This window comes from Stegostoma tigrinum, chromosome 4, assembly GCF_030684315.1.
Source record: "Stegostoma tigrinum isolate sSteTig4 chromosome 4, sSteTig4.hap1, whole genome shotgun sequence".
Lineage (NCBI taxonomy): Eukaryota > Metazoa > Chordata > Chondrichthyes > Orectolobiformes > Stegostomatidae > Stegostoma > Stegostoma tigrinum.
The window spans coordinates 86,395,355-86,416,164 of NC_081357.1; the positions used below are offsets into that span (position 1 = coordinate 86,395,355).

General features: G+C 42.9%; 1 protein-coding gene across 17 annotated transcripts in view; it reads right to left on the reverse strand.

The window, feature by feature from the left end:
* adgrb3 (adhesion G protein-coupled receptor B3) overlaps nt 1-20,810 on the reverse strand; it is a 1,393,543-nt gene that overhangs the window by 898,552 nt on the left and 474,181 nt on the right. For all 17 annotated transcript variants that reach the window (XM_059645517.1, XM_059645509.1, XM_059645512.1 and 14 more), the window contains 2 exons: nt 14,060-14,206; nt 7,890-7,965 (listed from right to left, as the gene is read on the reverse strand). In XM_059645517.1, the coding sequence (XP_059501500.1) occupies nt 7,890-7,965; nt 14,060-14,206 (223 nt within the window). The remainder of the gene's footprint in view (nt 1-7,889; nt 7,966-14,059; nt 14,207-20,810) is intronic.

Consider the following 20,810-nt stretch of genomic DNA (forward strand, 5'->3'; position numbering starts at 1 on the left):
GTTCGATCATCTAGTAGGTTCTGGCAGTGATAGCTGCAGCTACATGTACCTAGGAAGTAAGTGAAGGTTATATGTTAATTGAGGGATGATTGGGTGAAAACATTACTGAGGATCTATATAGGAAGAGGAGATCTTGTGCTGTGGTGGTAGTGTCTATACCCCTGGACCAGAAGGTACAGGATGAAGTCCCACTTGCCTCAGAGATATGACATGACATGTCCAAATAGGTTTGATGAATTTAACAAAAGTGTATAAACGGAGGGGATGCTGGTTAGCTCAGATGGTTTAAGGATCGTCAGAATACTGCCAAGCTCATAGGTTCAGTCTCCATTCTAGCTAATGTTCTGTGTTTCCAGGTAAGCATCTTCATTTTAAGCATCTTGTGACACCCTCACCACTGGGCCAGAAGTTCCAAGTTCAAGTCTCACCTTCTCCTGGAGATGCAGCATGATTTATCAGAGTAGTTTGATTAAATATGTTTATATACAGGGAGGACAAGTAAGTAGAGGGGTTGCTATTTGTGGAGAAAGAGTAAAAAGAAAAATAAAACTTAATAAGTTTATGTTTGGACACTCACTAATTAGCATTTAACAGTCAAAGCCAAACTTTGATGTGGCACTTTCATGTGTCAACCTTGCAGAATCCTCCTGAGCAACATCTGGGACTTTGTGCAAAAATTGAGAGAGCTGTCCATAGACTAGTTAAGCAACAGTCTAACAGTTAGACCCACTGCATAATACCTTACAGCCAGGATCCCACATCAAAATCCCTGGGTATATCTTGTCCCACTGACAGGACAGTCCCAACAGGGAACTATACAGTGGTAAGCAGTAGGCAGTGCTGTTGGGCTATGGGAAGGGGGCTGGTGGTGGGAAGAGTTGACCTGGGAATCCTCAATATTGCCTCTGGACCCCATGAATCTCATGACTTCAGGTTAAATGAAGGCAAGGAAATCTGATAATTACCGTGTAATAGGGGCGACACGGTGGATCAGGCTTAGCACTGCTATCTCACAGTGCCAGGGACCTGGGTTCGATTCCACCCTCAGGTGACTGTCTGTGTAGAGTTTGCATACTCTCCCCATCTATACACATTCTGCCTGTGTTTCCTCGGGGGGTGCTCCAGTTTCCTTCCACAGTCCAAAGATGTGCTAGGTAGGTGGATTGACCATGCTAAATTGCCCGTGGTGTTCAGGGATGTTTAGATTATGTGGGCTAGATATGGGGAAATGCAGGGGTGGAGAGCTGGGCCTGGGTCTGGGTGGGATGCTCTTCAGAGGGGTGGTGTGGACTTGTTGGGCCGAATGGCCTGTTTCTGCACTGTAGGGATTCTGTGAAATTCCGTGAAAAATATTCCCTCTTGGCTGAAATGACATGAGCCAGTATTCATGCAATGAAAACAGAAATCACTGGAGGAGCTCACAAGGTCTGGCAACTCATGTGGAGAGAAAGTGAAGTTAATGTTTCGAGTTCAGTGACCGGAAGAAGGTATACTGGACTCAAAATCTTAACTCTGTTTTTTCTCCAAACGTTCTGCTGAACTGATCAAATTCCTTCAGTAATTTCTGTTGTTGTTTCAGTTTTCTAGCAATCACAGTTCTTTGTTTTATTTCAGTACTCTGCATGTTGAATGCCACTTAGAGGAAACATGGGGTGTGGTAAGTGTACTGGGGACTTCACTGGAGTGAGGATTTCAAATCCACCACTAAGATAGCACATTAGCACCACTACTGACCAATGTGGACAGGTCCTAAAGGGTGTATCACCTTGTCTGGGCCTGCTGTACATGTCAGGAAAACCACTAAGCGTGAAAAGCATATGTAACCTCGTTCTTACATTAATCTAATTGTCAGAGATGTATCCACCTATGACAGTCAGTATTGGCAGGAATGACCACCAGAGAGAATTCTCTCCGTAATGGCATTTTGGGTACGCCTACACCAGTGCAGTGGCTCAAGGTGGCAGGTCACCACCACCTTTTTTGGAACAAGAAGGATGGGCAATAAATGCTGGCCAATCAATGAAACCACATTCCATGAATGACTTCATATGGAAAACATCTGTGACCAAGGGCTTTTCTCTTTAGAATGTGGAAGGATGGGAGGTGACTTGATAGAGGTATACAACATGATCAGAGGTATAGATAGGGTGGACAGCCAGAGACGTTTTCCTGGGTGGAGGTAGCTTTTACGAGGGGGCATCGTTTTAAAGTGAGTGGGGGTAGATATAGCGGAGACATCAGAGGTAGATACTTTACTCAGAGTGGTAGGGGCGTGGAATGCATTGCCGGAGAGGGCAGTGGAGTTGGCCTCATTTGGGGCATTTAAGCGGATATTAGATAGGCATATGGATGATGGTATAAGGTAGGGGTAGAGGTTAGACAGACCTTAGGTTTAGGGTAAAAGTTCGGCACAACAACATGGGCCGAAGAACCTGTACTGTGCTGTACAATTCTATATTCTATGTTGTGTGGAAGCAATTCAGAACAGACCATGAAGGCAAAGCTGGACATCCATGAGGCGCTCAAGGTGATCAGCAGCATCATTGTATTCCATCATTATATGTTATTCCACCTTTGTTTTCCACTATTATATATATTCCACCATTATATTGTAGAATCGGGATCAACCCTAGTTTAATGAATGCTGCAGATGAGAGTCCAGGGAAAGAACCATGCATACCTGGTAAAGCTACTACAAATGATTACTTGCATGCTAAATCAGGAAGCAACATACCATTGACGGAGCTAAATGATCCTGCAACCAACGGATCAGATCTAAGCTCTGCAGTTCTGCCACATTCAGTCATGGTAGCAGTGGAGGAGGAGTCTCCACAAATATCTTCTTCCTAAAAACACCGGGAAGCTCAGCACATCTGCACAAAAGATAATTTGATCTTTACCCAGAAGTGCTGAGTGAATAATCCATCGCGGCCTCCTTCAAAAGTCCCCAATATCGCAGGTGCACATCTCTATCCAATTCAATTTAATCCATGTGAGAATAAGAAATGGTTGAAGAGATTGGATACTGCAATATGACTGAAGGCTCTGTTCCAGTACTTGCCACACCTCCAGCCAAGCTCTTCCTGTATAGCTACAACACTGGACAATGTGGAAAATTGCTTAGGTATGCCTTATAGTCAGAAAACTGGACAAATACATCCAGATCATTTACTACCCCATCAATCCACTGAAACTTTGGCAAAGCGATAGAAAAGGGTCATCAACAGTGTAATCAGCAGCATGTGCCTGCTAAGTTTGGGTTAGACCATGGCCACTTGACTTCATTACATAAATAAAACAACTGAGAGGTGACATAAAGGCAGCACTTGACCAAGTGTGGCATCAACAACACTAAAAAGATTGAGTCAATAGGAATCAGAGAAAGCTCTGTTTATTGGAATTGAGGTCAATCATTTCAGCTCCAGGAAAATGCTGCATAAGATCATTACGGAGTGTCCTTGGTGCAAACATTTTCAGCTGTTTCATCAAGGGCCTTCTGTCCAGTATGTTTGCTGATGATTGAACAATTTTACGGAATATTCACAACTCCTGAGATACTGAGGCAATTCCTATACACATGCAACAAGACCTGGAAACATTTAGGTTTGGAATCATAAGTAGCATGTAACATTTGCATCACAGAAGTGACAGGCATTGGCTACCTTTAAACTGAGAAAATCTTACCATGTCCCTCCGATATTAGAGCAATAGCTTCAGTGAACCTCTCCACCAACTCTCAAGAGTACCCATTGATTATAAACTAAACTAGACCAATCATATAAATGCAGTGGCTTCAAGAGTTGGTATATGAATTCTACAGTGAATAACTCACCTCATGACTTCCTAAAGCATGTCCACTATCTACAAGGCTTATGTCAAGAATGTAATGGAGTACTACCAACTTGCCTGGATGAATGCAGCTCCAACAATGTCAAGAAGGTTGTTACCATCCAGGACAAAGCAGCCCATTTGACGGGCAACCCATCCACAATCTTCATTCACTTCTTCCACCATCGATGCTCAGTAGCAGCAATGTGTATCATCTACAAGATGCACAGCAGAAACTCACCAATTCTCCTGAGACAGTCTTTTCCAAATCCATGACCTACATCAGCTCAAAGGACAATGACAGCAGATTTAAGGGAACACCATCATCTGCAAGTTCCCCTCTAAACCACTTACCATCCTGATTTCAAAATATACCACCGTTCCTTTAGAACCACTGGGAATGAATCCTGCACCTCCCTTGCTAACCATATTGTAGGCCTACCTATTTTACATGGACAGCAGCAGCTCAAGAAGACCACTCACCACTACTTTCTCAAGGGCAACTAGCAGTGGACAATAAAGGCTGACCAGCAAGTGATGTAAAAATAAAGTGCAATAACTATACATCATATTTAAATGCTACTAGTGATTACAGAATCAATCCAAACAAGTTGAATAAAAAGAGGATCTAACCAAAATATACAAATATGGGAGGCTATGTAAATTCCTCTTTACAGTGAAGAGTCCACCAGTTGCTAACACGAATTTGTGTTAGGCTATATTAAGCCAATCATAGATAGACATTGTACAGTTTTTCAGTACTTTTCTTTGTGGTCAATCTAACTTCTCATACATTAGCTTTAGCTGATATACAGCTCCTTGATACAATTGTATTCTCTGATTCCAATGTTTTCCACAGAGGTTTCTGTTATGAATGAATGGCTAGTCAAAGAGTGACAAATGATGATAAATGCTCAGACACAAGGCAGGTATAACTTATGAATTCAATAGGTCACTGTGGAAAAGCAAAGTCATGCTTTTATATAGCACCATATGAAATCTGAAAGATGTTTGAAAGCACTTTGCAGAAATAAACTTTTTGAATCGTCATAACTTTTGTGATGTCAGCAAACACCTTGTCAAATGGCAGATGGATCCCTCAAACAGCCCAAGATGACAGAGAAACTAATCCATGTTATTTCTTTACTTGTTGGATCACCGTGGGAAGTTACTGTGAGAGAATTATCAATTATCATTTCAAGTCATGCCTTGGTTTAATGGCTCCATTTCAAAGTCTGATTCTCACCATGCAGATGAAAGAATCCCAGCAGAGTTCATTTCAAAATTGTTTCCAAGTATCAAAATTGGTATCACTGCTAGATTGCCAGGGGGTGGGGAACCAGATTCGTAATTCAGAGGATGAGGTATTCAGCCTTCAAACAGTTTCAACAGGGAATCAGGTTGTTAATAAAGAAATGCACGGTTGATGGAGCGTAATTGTGGGCACAGGGATGGCTTGAGGTGTGTATACTTCAATGCTGAAGTATCAGAAATAAGGCGGATGAACTTAGAGCATGAGTCAGTACTTGGAACTACGATGTTGTGGCCATTACAAAAAACTTGAGTAACTCAGGGACAGCAGGGTAAGGTTTATAATTGGGGGAAGGGTAATTACAATTCTGTTAGGCAAGAACTGGGTAACATAAAGTGGGAACAGATGCTGTCAGGGAAGAGCATTAAAGAAATGTGGAGATTGTATAAGGAATGTATACTGCATGTGATTGATATGTTTGTCCCTAGCAAGCAGGGAAGATGAAGTCGAGTGAGGGAACTTCGCTTCTTGAGAGGGGTCGAACGACTAGTTAAGAGGAAGAAGGAAGCTTATATAAGATTTAGGAAACAAGGAACGGAAAAGGCACCAGAGGGATACAAGTTATCCAGGAAGGAGCTAAAGAAAGGGCTGAAGAGAGCTATAAGGGGGAATGAGAAAAACTTGGCAGATAGGATCAAGGAATACTCCAACGCTTTTCACACATGCATGAGGAATAAGAGAATGGCCAGAGGAAGGGTAGAGCCGATCAAGGATTGGAAAGGGAATTTGTGCATGGAGCCTAAAGAGATAGGAGAGGTCGTTAATGAATACTTTTTTTCGGTGTTCACAACTGAGAGGGACTTAGTTATCAGGGAGGACAGTGTGAAACAAGCTGGTAGGCTAGAGGAGGTGGATGTTAGTAAGAAGATATATGAGGAATTCTGAGGAACTTGAAGATAGATAAGTCTGCCGGGCCTGATGGGATTTATCCAAGGATTCTATGGGAAGCAAGAGCCTTTGGCGATGATCTTTTCGTCCTCAAAGTCCACGGGTATAGGGCTGGAAGAATGGAGAGTGACAAACATCATTTCCTTGTTCAAAAAAGAGAATAGGGATAACCGCAGAAATTACTGGCCAGTTAGTCTTACTTCAGTGGTGGGCAAATTATTGGAAAGGGCTCTGAGAGATAGGTTTCATGATTGCTTGGATAGGCATAGTTTGATTCATGATAATCAGCATGGATTTGTGATGGGTAGATCATGCCTCACAAACATTACTGAATTCTTTGAAGAGGTGACCAAATACTTGGATGAAGGTAGAGCAGTGGATGTGGTATGCATGAATTTAAGTAAGGCGTGTTGATAAGGTTCCCCATGGTAGGCTCATGCATAAAGTAAGGAGGCATGGGATAGGAGGAAATGTGGCAGATTGGATTCAGAATAGGCTGACCCTTAGAAGACAAAGGGTGGTAGTGCATGGAAAATATTCAACATGGCGGTCAGTTACGAGCGGTGTACCACAAGGATCAGTTCTGGGTCGTCTTCTATTTGTGATTTTTGTAAACGATTTGGATGTAGGAGTGGAAGGGTGGATTAGTATGTTTGCAGACAATACAAACGTGGGTCAAGTTGTGAATAGTGTGGAGGGCTGTTCTAGGTTACAAAGGAACATTGATAGGATGCAGAGCTGGTCTGAGAAGTGGCAGATGGAGTTTAATCCTGAAAAGTGTGAGGTGGTTCATTTTGGAAGGACAAACTTGAAAGCAGAATAAAGGGTTAACAGAAAGATTATTGCCAATGTGGAGGAGCGATGGGATCTTAGTGTTCAGTGCCACAGTTCCCTGAAAGCTGCCACTCGGTGGTTAGAGTTGTTAAGAAAGCGTATGGTGTGTTAGCTTTCATTAACAGAGGGATTGAGTTCAAGAGTCGCGAAGTTATGCTCCAGCTATACAAAGCCCTGATTCTGCCAAATCTGGAGTATTTTGTCCAGTTCTGGTCACCTCATTACAAGAAAGATGTGGAAATGTTGGGAAAGGTGCAGAGGAAATTTACCAGGATGTTGCCTGGAATGGAGGGAAGGTCTTAGGAGGAAAAGTTGAGAGAGCTAGGGCTTTTCTCTTTAGAACAACAAAGGAGGAGAGCAGACTTGATAGAAATGTACAAAATGATCAGATGTTCAGATAGAGTGGACAGCCAGAGACTTTTTCCTAGAGTGGAGGTAGCTATTACGTGGGGCATAGTTTTAAAGTGAGTGAAGGTAGATATAGGGGAGATGTCAGAGGTAGGTTCTTTACTTACAGAGTGGTAGGGGCATGGTATGCATTGTCAGAGAAAGTAGTGGAGCCGGCCTCATTAGGGACATTTAAGCGGCTATTAGATAGGCATATGGATGATGGTATAAGCTAGGGGTCGAGGTTAGATCTACATTAAGTTTAGGGTAGAAGTTCGGCACACTGTCGTGGGCTGAAGGGCCTGTACTGTGCTGTACTGTTCTATGTTCTATGTTCTATGCTCATTCAGTTGTAGTTTCCAAAAGGGTAGCTTGTATATCCAGAGTTAGCAAGAACTGCAGATGCTGGAGTCAGAGATAACACAGTGTGGAGCTGGAGAAATGCAGCAGGCCAGGCAGCATCAGAGGAGCAGGAAAGTTGACATTTTGGGTCAGGGCCCATCATTCTGAAGAAGGGTCCCAACCTGAAAAATTAACTTTCCAGCTTTTGTATTCATTTTTGTTTTCAAGTCGTGCAGAAAATGAGCCAAATAGCAGCCTGGCGAAGTAAGGGCCAGGCTAGTGATGCATACAGTCTTACCTTGGAGAGGGTAATATAAGGCCCAAATTTTTGTAGAATATTGTGCCAAGTACAAAAACTGCAGATTCATCCCATTCTGAAAATAAAATCAAATTACAAAAATCATTAAACAACTAGTATAGGAGACAGTTCAGCTCAAATTGCCTGGTAGCAACTCTTTGATTGTACTGCTCAGGTTGCCATTTTCCCTAAGCTTTGAAAACACTTTTTCTTCCATCTATTAATCAATTTCCTTTTCCATCAGAGAGGAGTTATGTATCTGCCAGCCTGTCGTACAGTGGGCTTCTTATGGTACAGTGGTAGTAACCCTAACTCTAGCTCCGATGCTCTGGGTTCATGTTACTCTTCAAGGGCTTAATGGACATAGAAGATACATGAGAACATGCAGAGAAAAACTTGGCCAAACAGGTCTGTAAGCCCTTTCCATAGGTTATCCCTCCAGCAACAAGCTAGTAACATGTTCCAGGCAAAATCTAGCTGCAGAAGCAGACATAAACACTTGCCTTTGTGTGCTACTAAAAATAAGAAGAGAAAAGAAGAATCTGTATCATTGTCAAAATGGGTGGCAGACATCTTGTGAAAATGGCATAATTGTCACAGGCCATTGCGAGAACACCAGGGGTAATTTAGCTCCCCAGTCAAATGTGTTTCCTCTCACAAACATCAATTTTACTCGCTACTCCATAGGATAGTGTGCAGAAGGAAATACAAATAAATGCTTGTTAGTATATAACTTAAACAATGCTAAAAGGAGGTGAGAAATTGGAAGTTTTTTGTCTTGCCCTTATCAGAATTAAGACACAAGAAACAGACTTGAAAAAGAGACAGCAGTGTTTACAAAATGAGAAAAGTATTATGCTGATTAGTTGGGGCATCATTGCCCTGGAGATGCAGATAGAACAGTTAACTCTCAATCTTCTTTGTGAGACCAGGTAAGTAGATTCTGATTGGTCAGGGCATCATCATGGGGATGAAACAATGTTTAGCTATCTCAATGACATTTTCCTTTATGATGAGGAGGTGCCAGTGTTGGACGGGGATGGACAAAGTCAGAAGTTACAGGGCATCAGGTTTTGGTTCAACAGGTTCATTTGAAATCACAAGTTTTCAGAGCGCTGCTCCTTTGTCAGGTGACCTGTTGAACTATACCCTGGTGTCGTGTGACTTCTGACAGTGTTTTGCTTTTGAAAAATGTGAACGTACAAATTCATTTTGCCTACATAAAAGCGGATCCCAAGTATTTTGGTATATAGTTTCCAGCACACACAAATGCACCACAGTGTAGGCCCAGCCGATGATCTTTGACTGTTTCAAGTGTATATTTTGAGGGTCAGTTACCTCAGTTGGCTGGTCTGCAGTGCAGTGGAATTCCCACAGCATGGGTTCAATTCCTGTACTGTCTGAGATCATCATGAAGAGTTATCGAGTCACAAGCACAGAAAGGACACTTTGGTCCCTTGAGTCTGCACCAACAATAATTGGGACCAAAGATACACTAATCTCAATTTCCTGCAGTTGTCTCATATCCTTGCATGATATTTCAAGTGCTCACCCAATTATTTTTTAAAGGTTGTGAGTTTTCCAGCCTCCACCACTTCCCAGGCAGTGCATTCAGATTCTCACTACTTTCTTGAGAGAAACAGGTTTTTCTCACTGCCGCCTGAATCTCCTGCCCGTTACCCAAAACCAAGGAGGACAACTACTCCCTAATCACCCTAACCATACTCCTCATAATCACACTTCAGCCTTCCTTGTTTTCTCTGTTTTAAAGAAAACAATCCAAGCCTACCTACCCTCTCCATATAGTTTAATTGCTCCATCCTAGGCGAACCTCCTCTAACCCGAAATGAAGGTCCCCCCTTCTCAACATCACCCCGCGCCTAAGGTTGGTGACCCTCCTCATGTTAAGCTCACCACCAGTTGTCTGTCTAATGAGGTAGCAGCCTTAAGGTTTTTGGGACTATGGTGACTTGACATATGTCTTAGCACAATCCAGGTTAGTTAATAAATAATTTTGAATAGCAGAATCACATTTAATTGTGGATATACTTAACTGAGGCTTGCCAGCATGAGTCGACCAAGAGTAGACTGCTGCCAGCTGTGAATGGTCAACAGGATGTGTTCTGTGATGGTCCACCCGTCATTGGTCCACCAGTCATATGGTGTACAGGCTTGGCATCACATTGTCTGTGTTATTACATCCTTTATAATAGATTCAATATTTTCTCAATAACAATCATTAAGCTAACTTGTCTATAGTTACCTGTTTGTCTTCTCCCCTCTTTAAATAAAGGTGTTACGTCGGCAATTTTTCAATCCTTTGGAAATTCTTCAGAATCTAAGGATTTTTGGACAATTATACCAATGGGCTCACTATCTCTGTAATGATTTTCTTCAGTATCCTAGGATACATCGCATCAGAATGAGTGAATATATTGGTCTTTAGCTCCATTAGCTTTCCAAACACCTTATCTCTAATGAGAGTCACAGAATCACACAGTACAGAAGAGCGCCTTCAACTCATCAAACTTGTAAAGTTGCACATGGTCAGAGGTGAGCTTGCAAGGTGGATAAAAACAACTGACTCAGTCATAGAAGATACAGGGTAGCAGTGGAAGGGTGTGTTTCTGAATGGAGGGCTGTGACTAGTGGCGTTCCTCAAGGATCATTGTTGGAACCTTTGCTGTTTATAATATAGACACATGATTTGGAGGAAAATGTAACTGGTTTGATTCATAAGTTTGTGGATGGCACAAAGGTTGGTGGAATTGCAGAGAGTGATGAAGACTGCCAGAGGATATAGCAGAATATAGATCGGTTGGTGAGTTGGGCAGTGGAATGGCAGATGGAGTTTAATCCGGAAAAATGTGATGTAATGCATTTCGGAAGGTCTAATCTAAATGGAACATATACAGTAAATGGCGGAACCCTTAACAGTACTGATAGGCAGAGAGATCTGGCTGTACAGGCACATAGACCACTGAAAGTGGCAACACAGGTGGAGAAGGCAGTCAACAAGGCATATGGCATGGTTCCCTTCATCAGCCAGGAAATTAAGTTTAAAAATTGGCAGGTAATGTGCAGCTTTATAAAAGCTTAATTAGTCTGTATTTGGAGCATTGTGTTCAATTTTGGTCACCACAATACCAGAAGGATGTGGTGGCTCTGGAGAGGGTACAGAAAGGATTTATCATGATGTTGCCTGGTATGGAGGGCATGAGGAGGGGTTAGAGAAACTTGGGTTGTTCTCACTGGAAAGTCGGAGGTTGATTGGCAACCTGATTGAGTTCTACAAGATTATGAAGAACATGGACAGAGTGGAAAGTCAGGTGCTTTTTCCCAGGTTGGAAGAGTCAGTTACCAGCAGCCATATGTTTAAGGTGAAGAGGGGCAAGATTTAAAGGTGATGTACGAGGCAAAGTTTTTTTACACAGTGAGTGGTAGATGCCTGGAACTGGCTCCCAAGGGGAGGTAGTGGAAGCAGATACTATAGTGATTTTTAAATGGTGTCTTGACAAATACATGAATAGGATATGCAAAGAGGGATACGGTCCCTGGAAGGGTAGGGGGTTTTAGTTGTGATGGGCAGCATGTTGGTGCAGGTTTGAAGGGCCGAAGGGCTTGTTCCTGTGCTGTAATTTTCTTTGTTCTTTGATCTTTTCTACCACCAATAATATACTACTACTTATATTTGTCTCACTTTTCTGCACCAGATCCATTGCCTTGAATGTTATGACAATTTCACTAGCTCATCCAAATACATTTTAAAAGTTGTGAGGTTTCCTGCTTCAACTGCCCTCCCAGACACTGCATTCCAGACCTTTATCACCTTCTAGGTGAGAAAGGTTTTCCTCAAACTCCTGCCTTTAACTTTAAAATTATGTCTCCTTGTTCGAATTCCTTTGGCTAAAGGAAACAGTTGCTTTCTAATCACTCTGTCCATGCCTCTCATAACCTGGTACACTGTCAATCCTCCATTTCACACTCCCCCCTCCGGCAGGTCTTCTCAGAGAAAACAATCTGAGCATATCCAACCTGTTGTCTTTGCTGAAATGCTCCAGCCCAGATTATTAACTTTGAGCTTTTTTTTAAATTTAGCTCCTCACTGTTCAGCAGATCCTCCTTTCTAGTCCTTTCAATGTCGTCTGTACAGCAACGGTAATGACAGCTAGATCCTTCCCCTGAGAACAAAGTGTGAAGCTGGATGAACACAGGAGGCCAAGCAGCATCTCAGGAGCACAAAAGCTGATGTTTTGGGCCTAGACCCTTCATCAGAGAGGATCTGATGAAGGGTCTAGGCCTGAAACGTCAGCTTTTGTTCTCCTGAGATGCTGCTTGGCCTGCAGTGTTCATCCAGCTTCACACTTTGTTATCTTGGATTCTCCAGCATCTCTAGATCCTTCCCCGCCCCTCCCTTCTCTTAGCCCAAGAAGATGTCCTCAACCCTAGCATCCCTTCAGTGCAGAAGTAGGCCATTTCACCCATACCGACCCTCCAAAGTACATTCCATCTGGACCCACCTTGTCTGTAACCCTGAATTTCCCACGACTAATCCACGCAGCTAACATCCTAGGAGATGACGGGCAATTCTACATGGCCAATCCACCTAATTTGCTGATCTATGGGCTGTAGGAGGAAACCAGATTACCATGAGAAAACCCACACAGACATGGGGAGAATCTGCAAACTTCATACAGACTGTCACCTGAGGATGGAATCGAACTCAAGTCTCTGGAGCTGTGAGACAGCAGTGTTAACCATCGAGCTACCGTTCCACCCACTGTCAGGTAATGCAACTTTTCAGACTCTCGCATTAGGTTGCAGAAAGCAATACATTCCACCACCCCCCCAACCCCATTACATAGTCCCTTGTCCCTTACCACAACTACATTCCTATTTCCTCCTCCCACTTGAATGGCTGCCTGTACTAAGGTGCTATGATCGCTTAGTTTTCACTCATGTCCACACAGCTATTAACTATTTGACTATTATAGCAATTGAGGTCCTTAATTTGAACCTTCTGAGCTTTCATACCTGCCTCACCTGCAGCTAGACCCTCCTGTCCTTAATCATTCACCAGTTTTGAACCACCTAGTCTGTGGAGTGTGAGCACCCTCTGGAGCATAATGTTCATGTAACAGTCCTCTTCCCTGATGTGGTGCAACATTTGCAACTCAGACTTCAGTTCTGCAACTTCGATCCAAAGTTCCCTGAGCTGCAAATACTTATTACAGATGTGCCCACTCTGGATCACTGTTGTCCAGCAGTTTCCGTGTACTGCAGTTGCAACACATTATCTATCTTACATTCAGTATATAGCAATATTTTCTATTTTAAAAATCACCAGCATTAATCTATTAGTTAACCATCCATTGTTTTAAAAAAAAGAGACAGCAAGTGTGCCTAAGGACCTACTTTTACTTTAAAGAGTAGAAATATTCACCAGTCCTACGCAACAATCAGAATCTTTCCCTACACTCTCGTCACACTGTGCTTCAAGACATTACTCCATCATTGGTCTCAATGCAGGTCAATCTCTTGATCCACATCTTCCATCTTCTCCCACTCACTTCTTGCTTTGAGCACTTACTGCTTGCAGCAAACATAATGCAAAATACTTTTGACCCCCTTTGCACTGAATTCCTACTCGTCCAGTTCACTCACTCAGCCTTTGTCTCACTCTGCTAAAGCCTCCTTCACACTGTCCAGCACTTTCCTTCTGAGAAGTATACGAGGGGTAGGAGTCTAGTACTCTTTCTGACTGTGCACAGCTGGTATTCGTTGTATGATCAATTGTGCATGCGCTAGAATCTACATAAATAAATGTATAGAATCCTGGTTTGTGGAGGCAAAAATAATTGATATAGATATTTCAAAAACAAAGGGTCATGGTGACAGTCAAATTCTGCTGCATTCCCCTGGCAATGCTAACTAATCAGAATCTACCTGTCCAGTCTGAAAATGAAGATTGACAGTTAATTGTTCTTGTTGCATCTCCAAGCCAATGATAGCCCAACCAATTAGCACTCTGTTCTCATTTTGTAATAAATGATGTCTCCTGTTTGAAGTCTGTTTCTTGTGGCCTCATCTGGTAAGTATAAGATGAAAACTCCAACTTCTAGTCTTTTTTTTATCAATGTGAAAGAAGCATAATTGTTTCCAGACTTCACCTGGAGATGCAGGCATGAATATGTTTTTTGGGATAGTAATTTTGTCTTCAGAGTTTCTTGCCCAGTCAACCATTCCCTTTCTTCCTTTCATCGGAAAGTTGATATCAGTCAGAACAGATGCTGCAGGCAACTTGTGAATGCTGGCCACTAACAAGAGAGCACAAATAAAATTGACTTGTGAAAAACTGAAATCAAGCTCATGGATACAATCTTGAGTCAGATTGGCAAAAATCATTTACTTTGTCTCAACATATGCTTTTCTGTTACTTTTGAGTATTAAGCTGCTTATTATCAAATAATTACTTGCAATGCCACTGGTCAGTAAGCATGTGATGGGATGCCACATTGTGAGTAGCTATTATTGCCCTGCCTTCAGTTGATCTGTTCCAAAGGTTTTGATAGGGTAGCTAAGATGCAAAGGATCTCGAGGTCCTGTGGTAGTTTCCTTCAGCTGCTCTAGAAGATCCTATTTTGAGACCTATACCAGGGCCTACCGGCCTATAAATCATTCCAAATGTAGGAGCAGATGTGTTTTATGATCAGTTGCCCCACAGAAGGCGCCGGCAAACCACTGCTGTTCTTGTGGATCAATCCAATGAAAGTCTATGGCATCACCATGGGAAGTGCGGAGTGGAGAAACTGTCTGCAGTGTCAGTTACAAGATGACAGATTTAAAGTAACTAGCTTGCTAATTCCAACAATCCTGTAACTCTTTGGTTTACTTTGCTTTTTGTACTCTATCTCTGGTTCACTGGCTAATTGCCTGATGGTCCAACTAAAAGGGGCTGAGATTCCCTGATGACTAAAATTTTGAAATTTTCCTGAGCTTCTGTGATCCACAAATAAAATCCTCTCCTCAGATTAAATGTGCACAATTTAATTTGCAGCTCTTCAATTACAGGGAAATTAAGCATTCTTCAAATGTTCAATGGAAAAAGTTTCATAGCTCCTGAGAATCTATGTATTGTCTGGTAAACAATACCTCAAGTAGAATATTTGAACTTGTATAACATGAGCTAAACTGAGAGGCCATCCCTTCTTATTTACCAAAGGATTAATCAGTCAGAAGAGTCTTTATAACTAGGTCAGGTGCACGAGAAGCCTTAAAGAATACACATCTGTACAGTTCCTGAAAAATGCAACACTTGGTCAGATGAGAGTGGCTGCAATAACAAATTATCCCTAAAAATAGTAAATACATGGTCAAACCAGGCATAAGGATGAATTGAGACAAAGATGGAATTTATGAATGGAAGTTGGACACTTGTCCAAGAAACTAAATGAAAACTTTGCATCTGTCTTTATCAAGCAAGCTGATACTGGGGAGGTCATGTTGAAAGATAAGGTGGTTCAGGCACTTAAATCTTAAAATTTATAAGGTCAGGGTATTTCATAGGCTGTCTGAATTTTGAGTTTATCATTGCTTCAGTAATGGAAGAGATGCATCCAAGGTTATAGAGGGAAGTGAGTCTGGAAATTGCAGCCAAAGTTATTGGTTTTTCTTCAATTTGAATTGGACGTGAGTACCAGCAATTGCAAATATATACCCTGGTACAAAAAAGGAAGTAATGATAGGCCCAGCAACTACAGGCCTGTCAGTTTAACCTTCGTTAAATTTAGAATCTTCTAGAAATGATAATGCAGGACAAAATTAATAGTTGTAGGTTAAATAAGAAGCAAGAATTTTTTAAAGAGCAAGTCATGTTTAACTAACTTTCGTGATTAATTTGAGAAAGTAACAGGGTTGATGAAAGTACTGCTATTGATGTGATAAACGTGGACTTAGGAAGGAGTTTTACACGGTGCCACACAACTGACTTGAGAGCAAAGATAGAGTTCATGAAACTAAAAGGACAGTATTCTCAAAGAAAATACAGAATTGTGTGGGAAATAGGATTTTAAAAAATGGTAGTGGCAAATTTGTTGTTTTTCAGATAAATGGGGGTTAAGAGTAGAGTACTCCAGGGATCTGAGTTAGATCCTGCATGATATATACGCATGTTTTGCAACTTGGTATACACAAGGTGGGCACAATTTTACAATTTTCACATAGTACAAAATTTGGAATAATATGAATAGGGAGGAGGAGGATCATGCTGAAATTCAAATAACCTAGACAGCATGGTGGAATAATCAGAGTCATAGCGATAAATAACGTTTAATGTGGAGAATTGCGCAGTGATCATTTTTGCTCTCAAGATGGGAAGTTCTACTCCCACGCATCCCAGATATCCTCTGGTCTCAAGGGCCATAACGCCTGCCACCCCCTCACCCCTCCAGTGATCAAAAATGCCCTCAATCACATCTCTTACATTTCCCCCACTTCTGCCCTCATATTCCCTCCCCTACAACAAAAATAAAGACATAAATCCCCCTGGTCCTCACATATCACCCAACCAACCTCCGCATACAACATATCATTCTCCGCCACTTCCGCCACCTGCAATATGACCCCAAAACCAAGGAGATACTTCACTCCCCACCCTACCGCTATCTGCCTTTCATAGGGACCACTCTCTCCGCAACTCCCTCTTCTGTTCCACACTCCTCTGTAACCCCACCCCTCCCAACATCTTTCCCTGCAACTGCAGGATGTGCTACACTTGACCTGACACCTCCCCTCTCGCCTCCATCCAAGGCAAAAAAAAACCTTCCATTATCAGACAGGGGTTCATCTGCACATCTGTCAACTTGGTTGACTGCATCCGCTGCTCCCAATATGGCCCCCCCCCCACATCGGTGAGACAAAGTATAGACTCGGAGACCATTTTGTAGAACATCTGCACTCTTTACATGACAAACGATAACATGTTCTGGTCGCCAACCATTTTAACTCTCCCTCTCACTCCTTGGGTAACATGTCCATCCTGGGCCTCCTCCCATGTCACAATGACACCACCCACAAACTGAAGGAGTAGCACCTCCTATTCTGCCTTGGGACACCATAGCCTGATGGCCTAACGATGGAATTCACCAGTTTTAAAATCTCCCCAGCCCCAGCCTCATCCCATGTCCAACTCTTCTCCTCATCCCCGCCACCTTGACCTGACACAATCTTCCCTCCTGCCTATACACTCCTCCCATCCCACTGACCAATCCACATCACTCTCTACCTGCTTTCACCTATCACCATCCCACCTACCTTCCTCAGCCCCACTCCTCCTCTTTCTATTTCTTTCTGAGCTCCCTTCCATGTCCCTATTTCTGAAGAGGTCAACTTTCCTGCTCCTCTGATGCTGCCTAGCCTGCTGTGTTCCTCCAGCTCCCTACTGTGTTATTTCTAACTCCAGCATCTGCAGTTCTTGCTATCTCTAAAACAAAGAGTATGTTTCTAGTTGGCATGCAGGAGCAGAAGGACCTGCATGTACATGTGTATAAATTAATGAAGTTGGCAGGACAGTGCATTCATGAGGCATTTTGGGTTCTGTAAATAAAAGCATGGAGTGCAAGAGCAAGAAAGTTTGTTAAAGTTATCTACAGCACTTGTTGGCCTCAACTAAACTTTGTATTCAGTTCTCGGCACCACACCTTAAGAAGATGAGAAACTTTCATTTATGTGGAGTGATTGGAGAAGTTGGGACTCTTTCCCTTACAGAAGAAAAGTTTCAGATGGGATTTGACAGAATTGATTGAATGGTGGTCTGGACACATAGGGAGTACAAAATACTAGCCATATAAGTTGCAAAGATTGAGAAGCAGAGGGCACAGATTTAATGTCTTTGAAGAATAGGCAAAAAACAATACAGCACAGGAACAAGCTCGTCAGCCTGCCAAGCCTGCACTGACACATTTTGCCCCTCCATACTAAAACTGTCTTCAGGAGGAGGAGAGGGACCTAATTGAGGTAATGAGAGGCATAGATAGAGTTGATAGCCAGAGACTATTTCCCAGGGTAGAAATGGCTAGCACGAGGGGTCATAGTTTTAAGCTGGTTGGAGGAAAGTATAGAGGGGATGTCAGAGGCAGGTTCTTTACGCAGAGAGTTGTGAGAGCATGGAATGCGTTGCCAGCAGCAGTTGTGGAAGCAAGGTCATTGGGGTCATTTAAGAGACTGCTGAACATGCATATGGTCACAGAAATTTGAGGGTGCATACATGAGGATCAATGGTCGGCACAACATTGTGGGCTGAAGGGCCTGTTCTGTGCTGTACTGTTCTATGTTCTATGTTATAGGATTCTTATTAGAACATAGAACATAGAACATAGAACAGTACAGCACAGAACAGGCACTTCAGCCCACAATGTTGTGCCGACCATTGATCCTCATGTATGCACCCTCAAATTTCTGTGACCATATGCATGTCCAGCAGTCTCTTAAATGACCCCAATGACCTTGCTTCCACAACTGCTGCTGGCAACGCATTCCATGCTCTCACAACTCTCTGCGTAAAGAACCTGCCTCTGACATCCCCTCTATACTTTCCACCAACCAGCTTAAAACTATGACCCCTCGTGCTAGCCATTTCTGCCCTGGGAAATAGTCTCTGGCTATCAACTCTATCTATGCCTCTCATTATCTTGTATACCTCAATTAGGTCCCCTCTCCTCCTCCTTTTCTCCAATGAAAAGAGACCGAGCTCAGTCAACCTCTCTTCATAAGATAAGCCCTCCAGTCCAGGCAGCATCCTGGTAAACCTCCTCTGAACCCTCTCCAAAGCATCCACATCTTTCCTATAATAGGGCGCCCAGAACTGGACGCAGTATTCCAAGTGCGGTCTAACCAAAGTTTTATAGAGCTGCAACAAGATCTCACGACTCTTAAACTCAATCCCCCTGTTAATGAAAGCCAAAACACCATATGCTTTCTTAACAACCCTGTCCACTTGGGTGGCCATTTTAAGGGATCTATGTATCTGCACACCAAGATCCCTCTGTTCCTCCACGCTGCCAAGAATCCTATCCTTAATCCTGTACTCAGCTTTCAAATTCGACCTTCCAAAATGCATCACCTCTCATTTATCCAGGTTGAACTCCATCTGCCACCTCTCAGCCCATCTCTGCATCCTGTCAATGTCCCGCTGCAGCCTACAACAGCCCTCTACACTGTCAACGACACCTCCGACCTTTGTGTCGTCTGCAAACTTGCTGACCCATCCTTCAATTCCCTCGTCCAAGTCATTAATAAAAATTACAAACAGTAGAGGCCCAAGGACAGAGCCCTGTGGAACTCCACTCACCACTGACTTCCAGGCAGAATATTTTCCTTCTACTACCACTCGCTGTCTTCTGTTGGCCAGCCAATTCTGTATCCAAGCAGCTAAGTTCCCCTGTATCCCATTCCTCCTGACCTTCTGAATGAGCCTACCATGGGGAACCTTATCAAATGCCTTACTGAAGTCCATATACACCACATCCACAGCTCGACCCTCATCAACTTTTCTAGTCACATCCTCAAAAAACTCGATAAGGTTTGTAAGGCATGACCTACCCCTCACATTCCTCTATTCCTTTCCACTTCGTGTATTCGCCTGGGTGCTTTTTGACAAAGGTGACATGTGGAAATGTCTTTCGTGCAGCAAGTGGTCAGGGTCTGGAATGCACTGTCTGAGCATGGTTGAGCCAGGTTCAATTTATTTCTAATTCATTTCCAGGATGAAGGCATCGTTGGCTAAGCTAGCATTTTTTTTTGCCCATCCCAAACTACCCAGAGGGCAGATAAGAGTCAACCACATTGCTGTGGGCCTGGAGTCACATTTAGACCAGGCCAGGTAAGGATGGCAGTTTTCTTCTCTAAAGAGCATTAGTGAACCAGATAGGCTTTTCCTGACAATTGACAACAGATTCATGCTCATCATTAGACTCTTATTTCCAGATTTTAATTTCATTTAAATTCCACCATCTGCTGTGGCAGGATTCAAATCTGAGTCTCCAGAATATTACCTGGCTTTATAGATTTACAGTCCAGTGATAACAACCACTCAGCCATCAACTCCCTTTTGACAGTAAATGGGATTATTAATAAATAGTAGAATGATCATGGCTACTGGGAAAAGCTATGGTAATGGCCTCAGTAGAAATTTTATTACAAATAATTTTTTTTTACCAAAAGATTATGGACTTTTTACCAAAAGTTCATGATCAGCTAAGAGCAGGCCTAGGTGAATAACTGATTTTTTTGAGGATGGTGAGCATCAATAACGTAAGAGTGAGGCAAGACCTTTTCCCCCCCTAGTCTGCTAGTTGCAAAAGGGGCAGAATGGCAGTCATTGGTGTGGTAAACCCTGCTCACATGTGGGAGATCAGGGAACAGTCAAGTGTCTCTGGCGGCTATGGATGCAAGAGTGTCTGGCTGTAGCTCCTGTCAGACTGCGTGGATTGGTTGGAGCGGCAGTTGGAAGCACAGAGGAGCATACTGGATGCAGAGTTTGAGATAGATAGTAGCTTCAGGGAGTTGGTCACATGCAAGTACAGTCAGGTACATGGGTGAATGCCAGGAGAGGTAGACAAAGCTGCCCTCTCCTCTCAAATAAATATACCATTTTACATATTCTTAAGCGGAACGGTGAAGTACTCTCAGGGGAAAATAACAGCAGCGAAGAAGTCTTTGGTACCATGACGGTACCCATGGCGAGTGGCTCAGTGGTTAGCACTGCTGCCTCACAGCGCCAGGGACCTGAGTTCAATTCCACGCTCTGGTGACTGTCTGTGTGGAGTTTGCACATTCTCCCTATGTCTGTGTGGGTTTCCTCCCAGTACTCTGGTTTCCTCCCACAGTCCAAAGATGTGCAGGTTAGGTGGATTAGCCATGCTA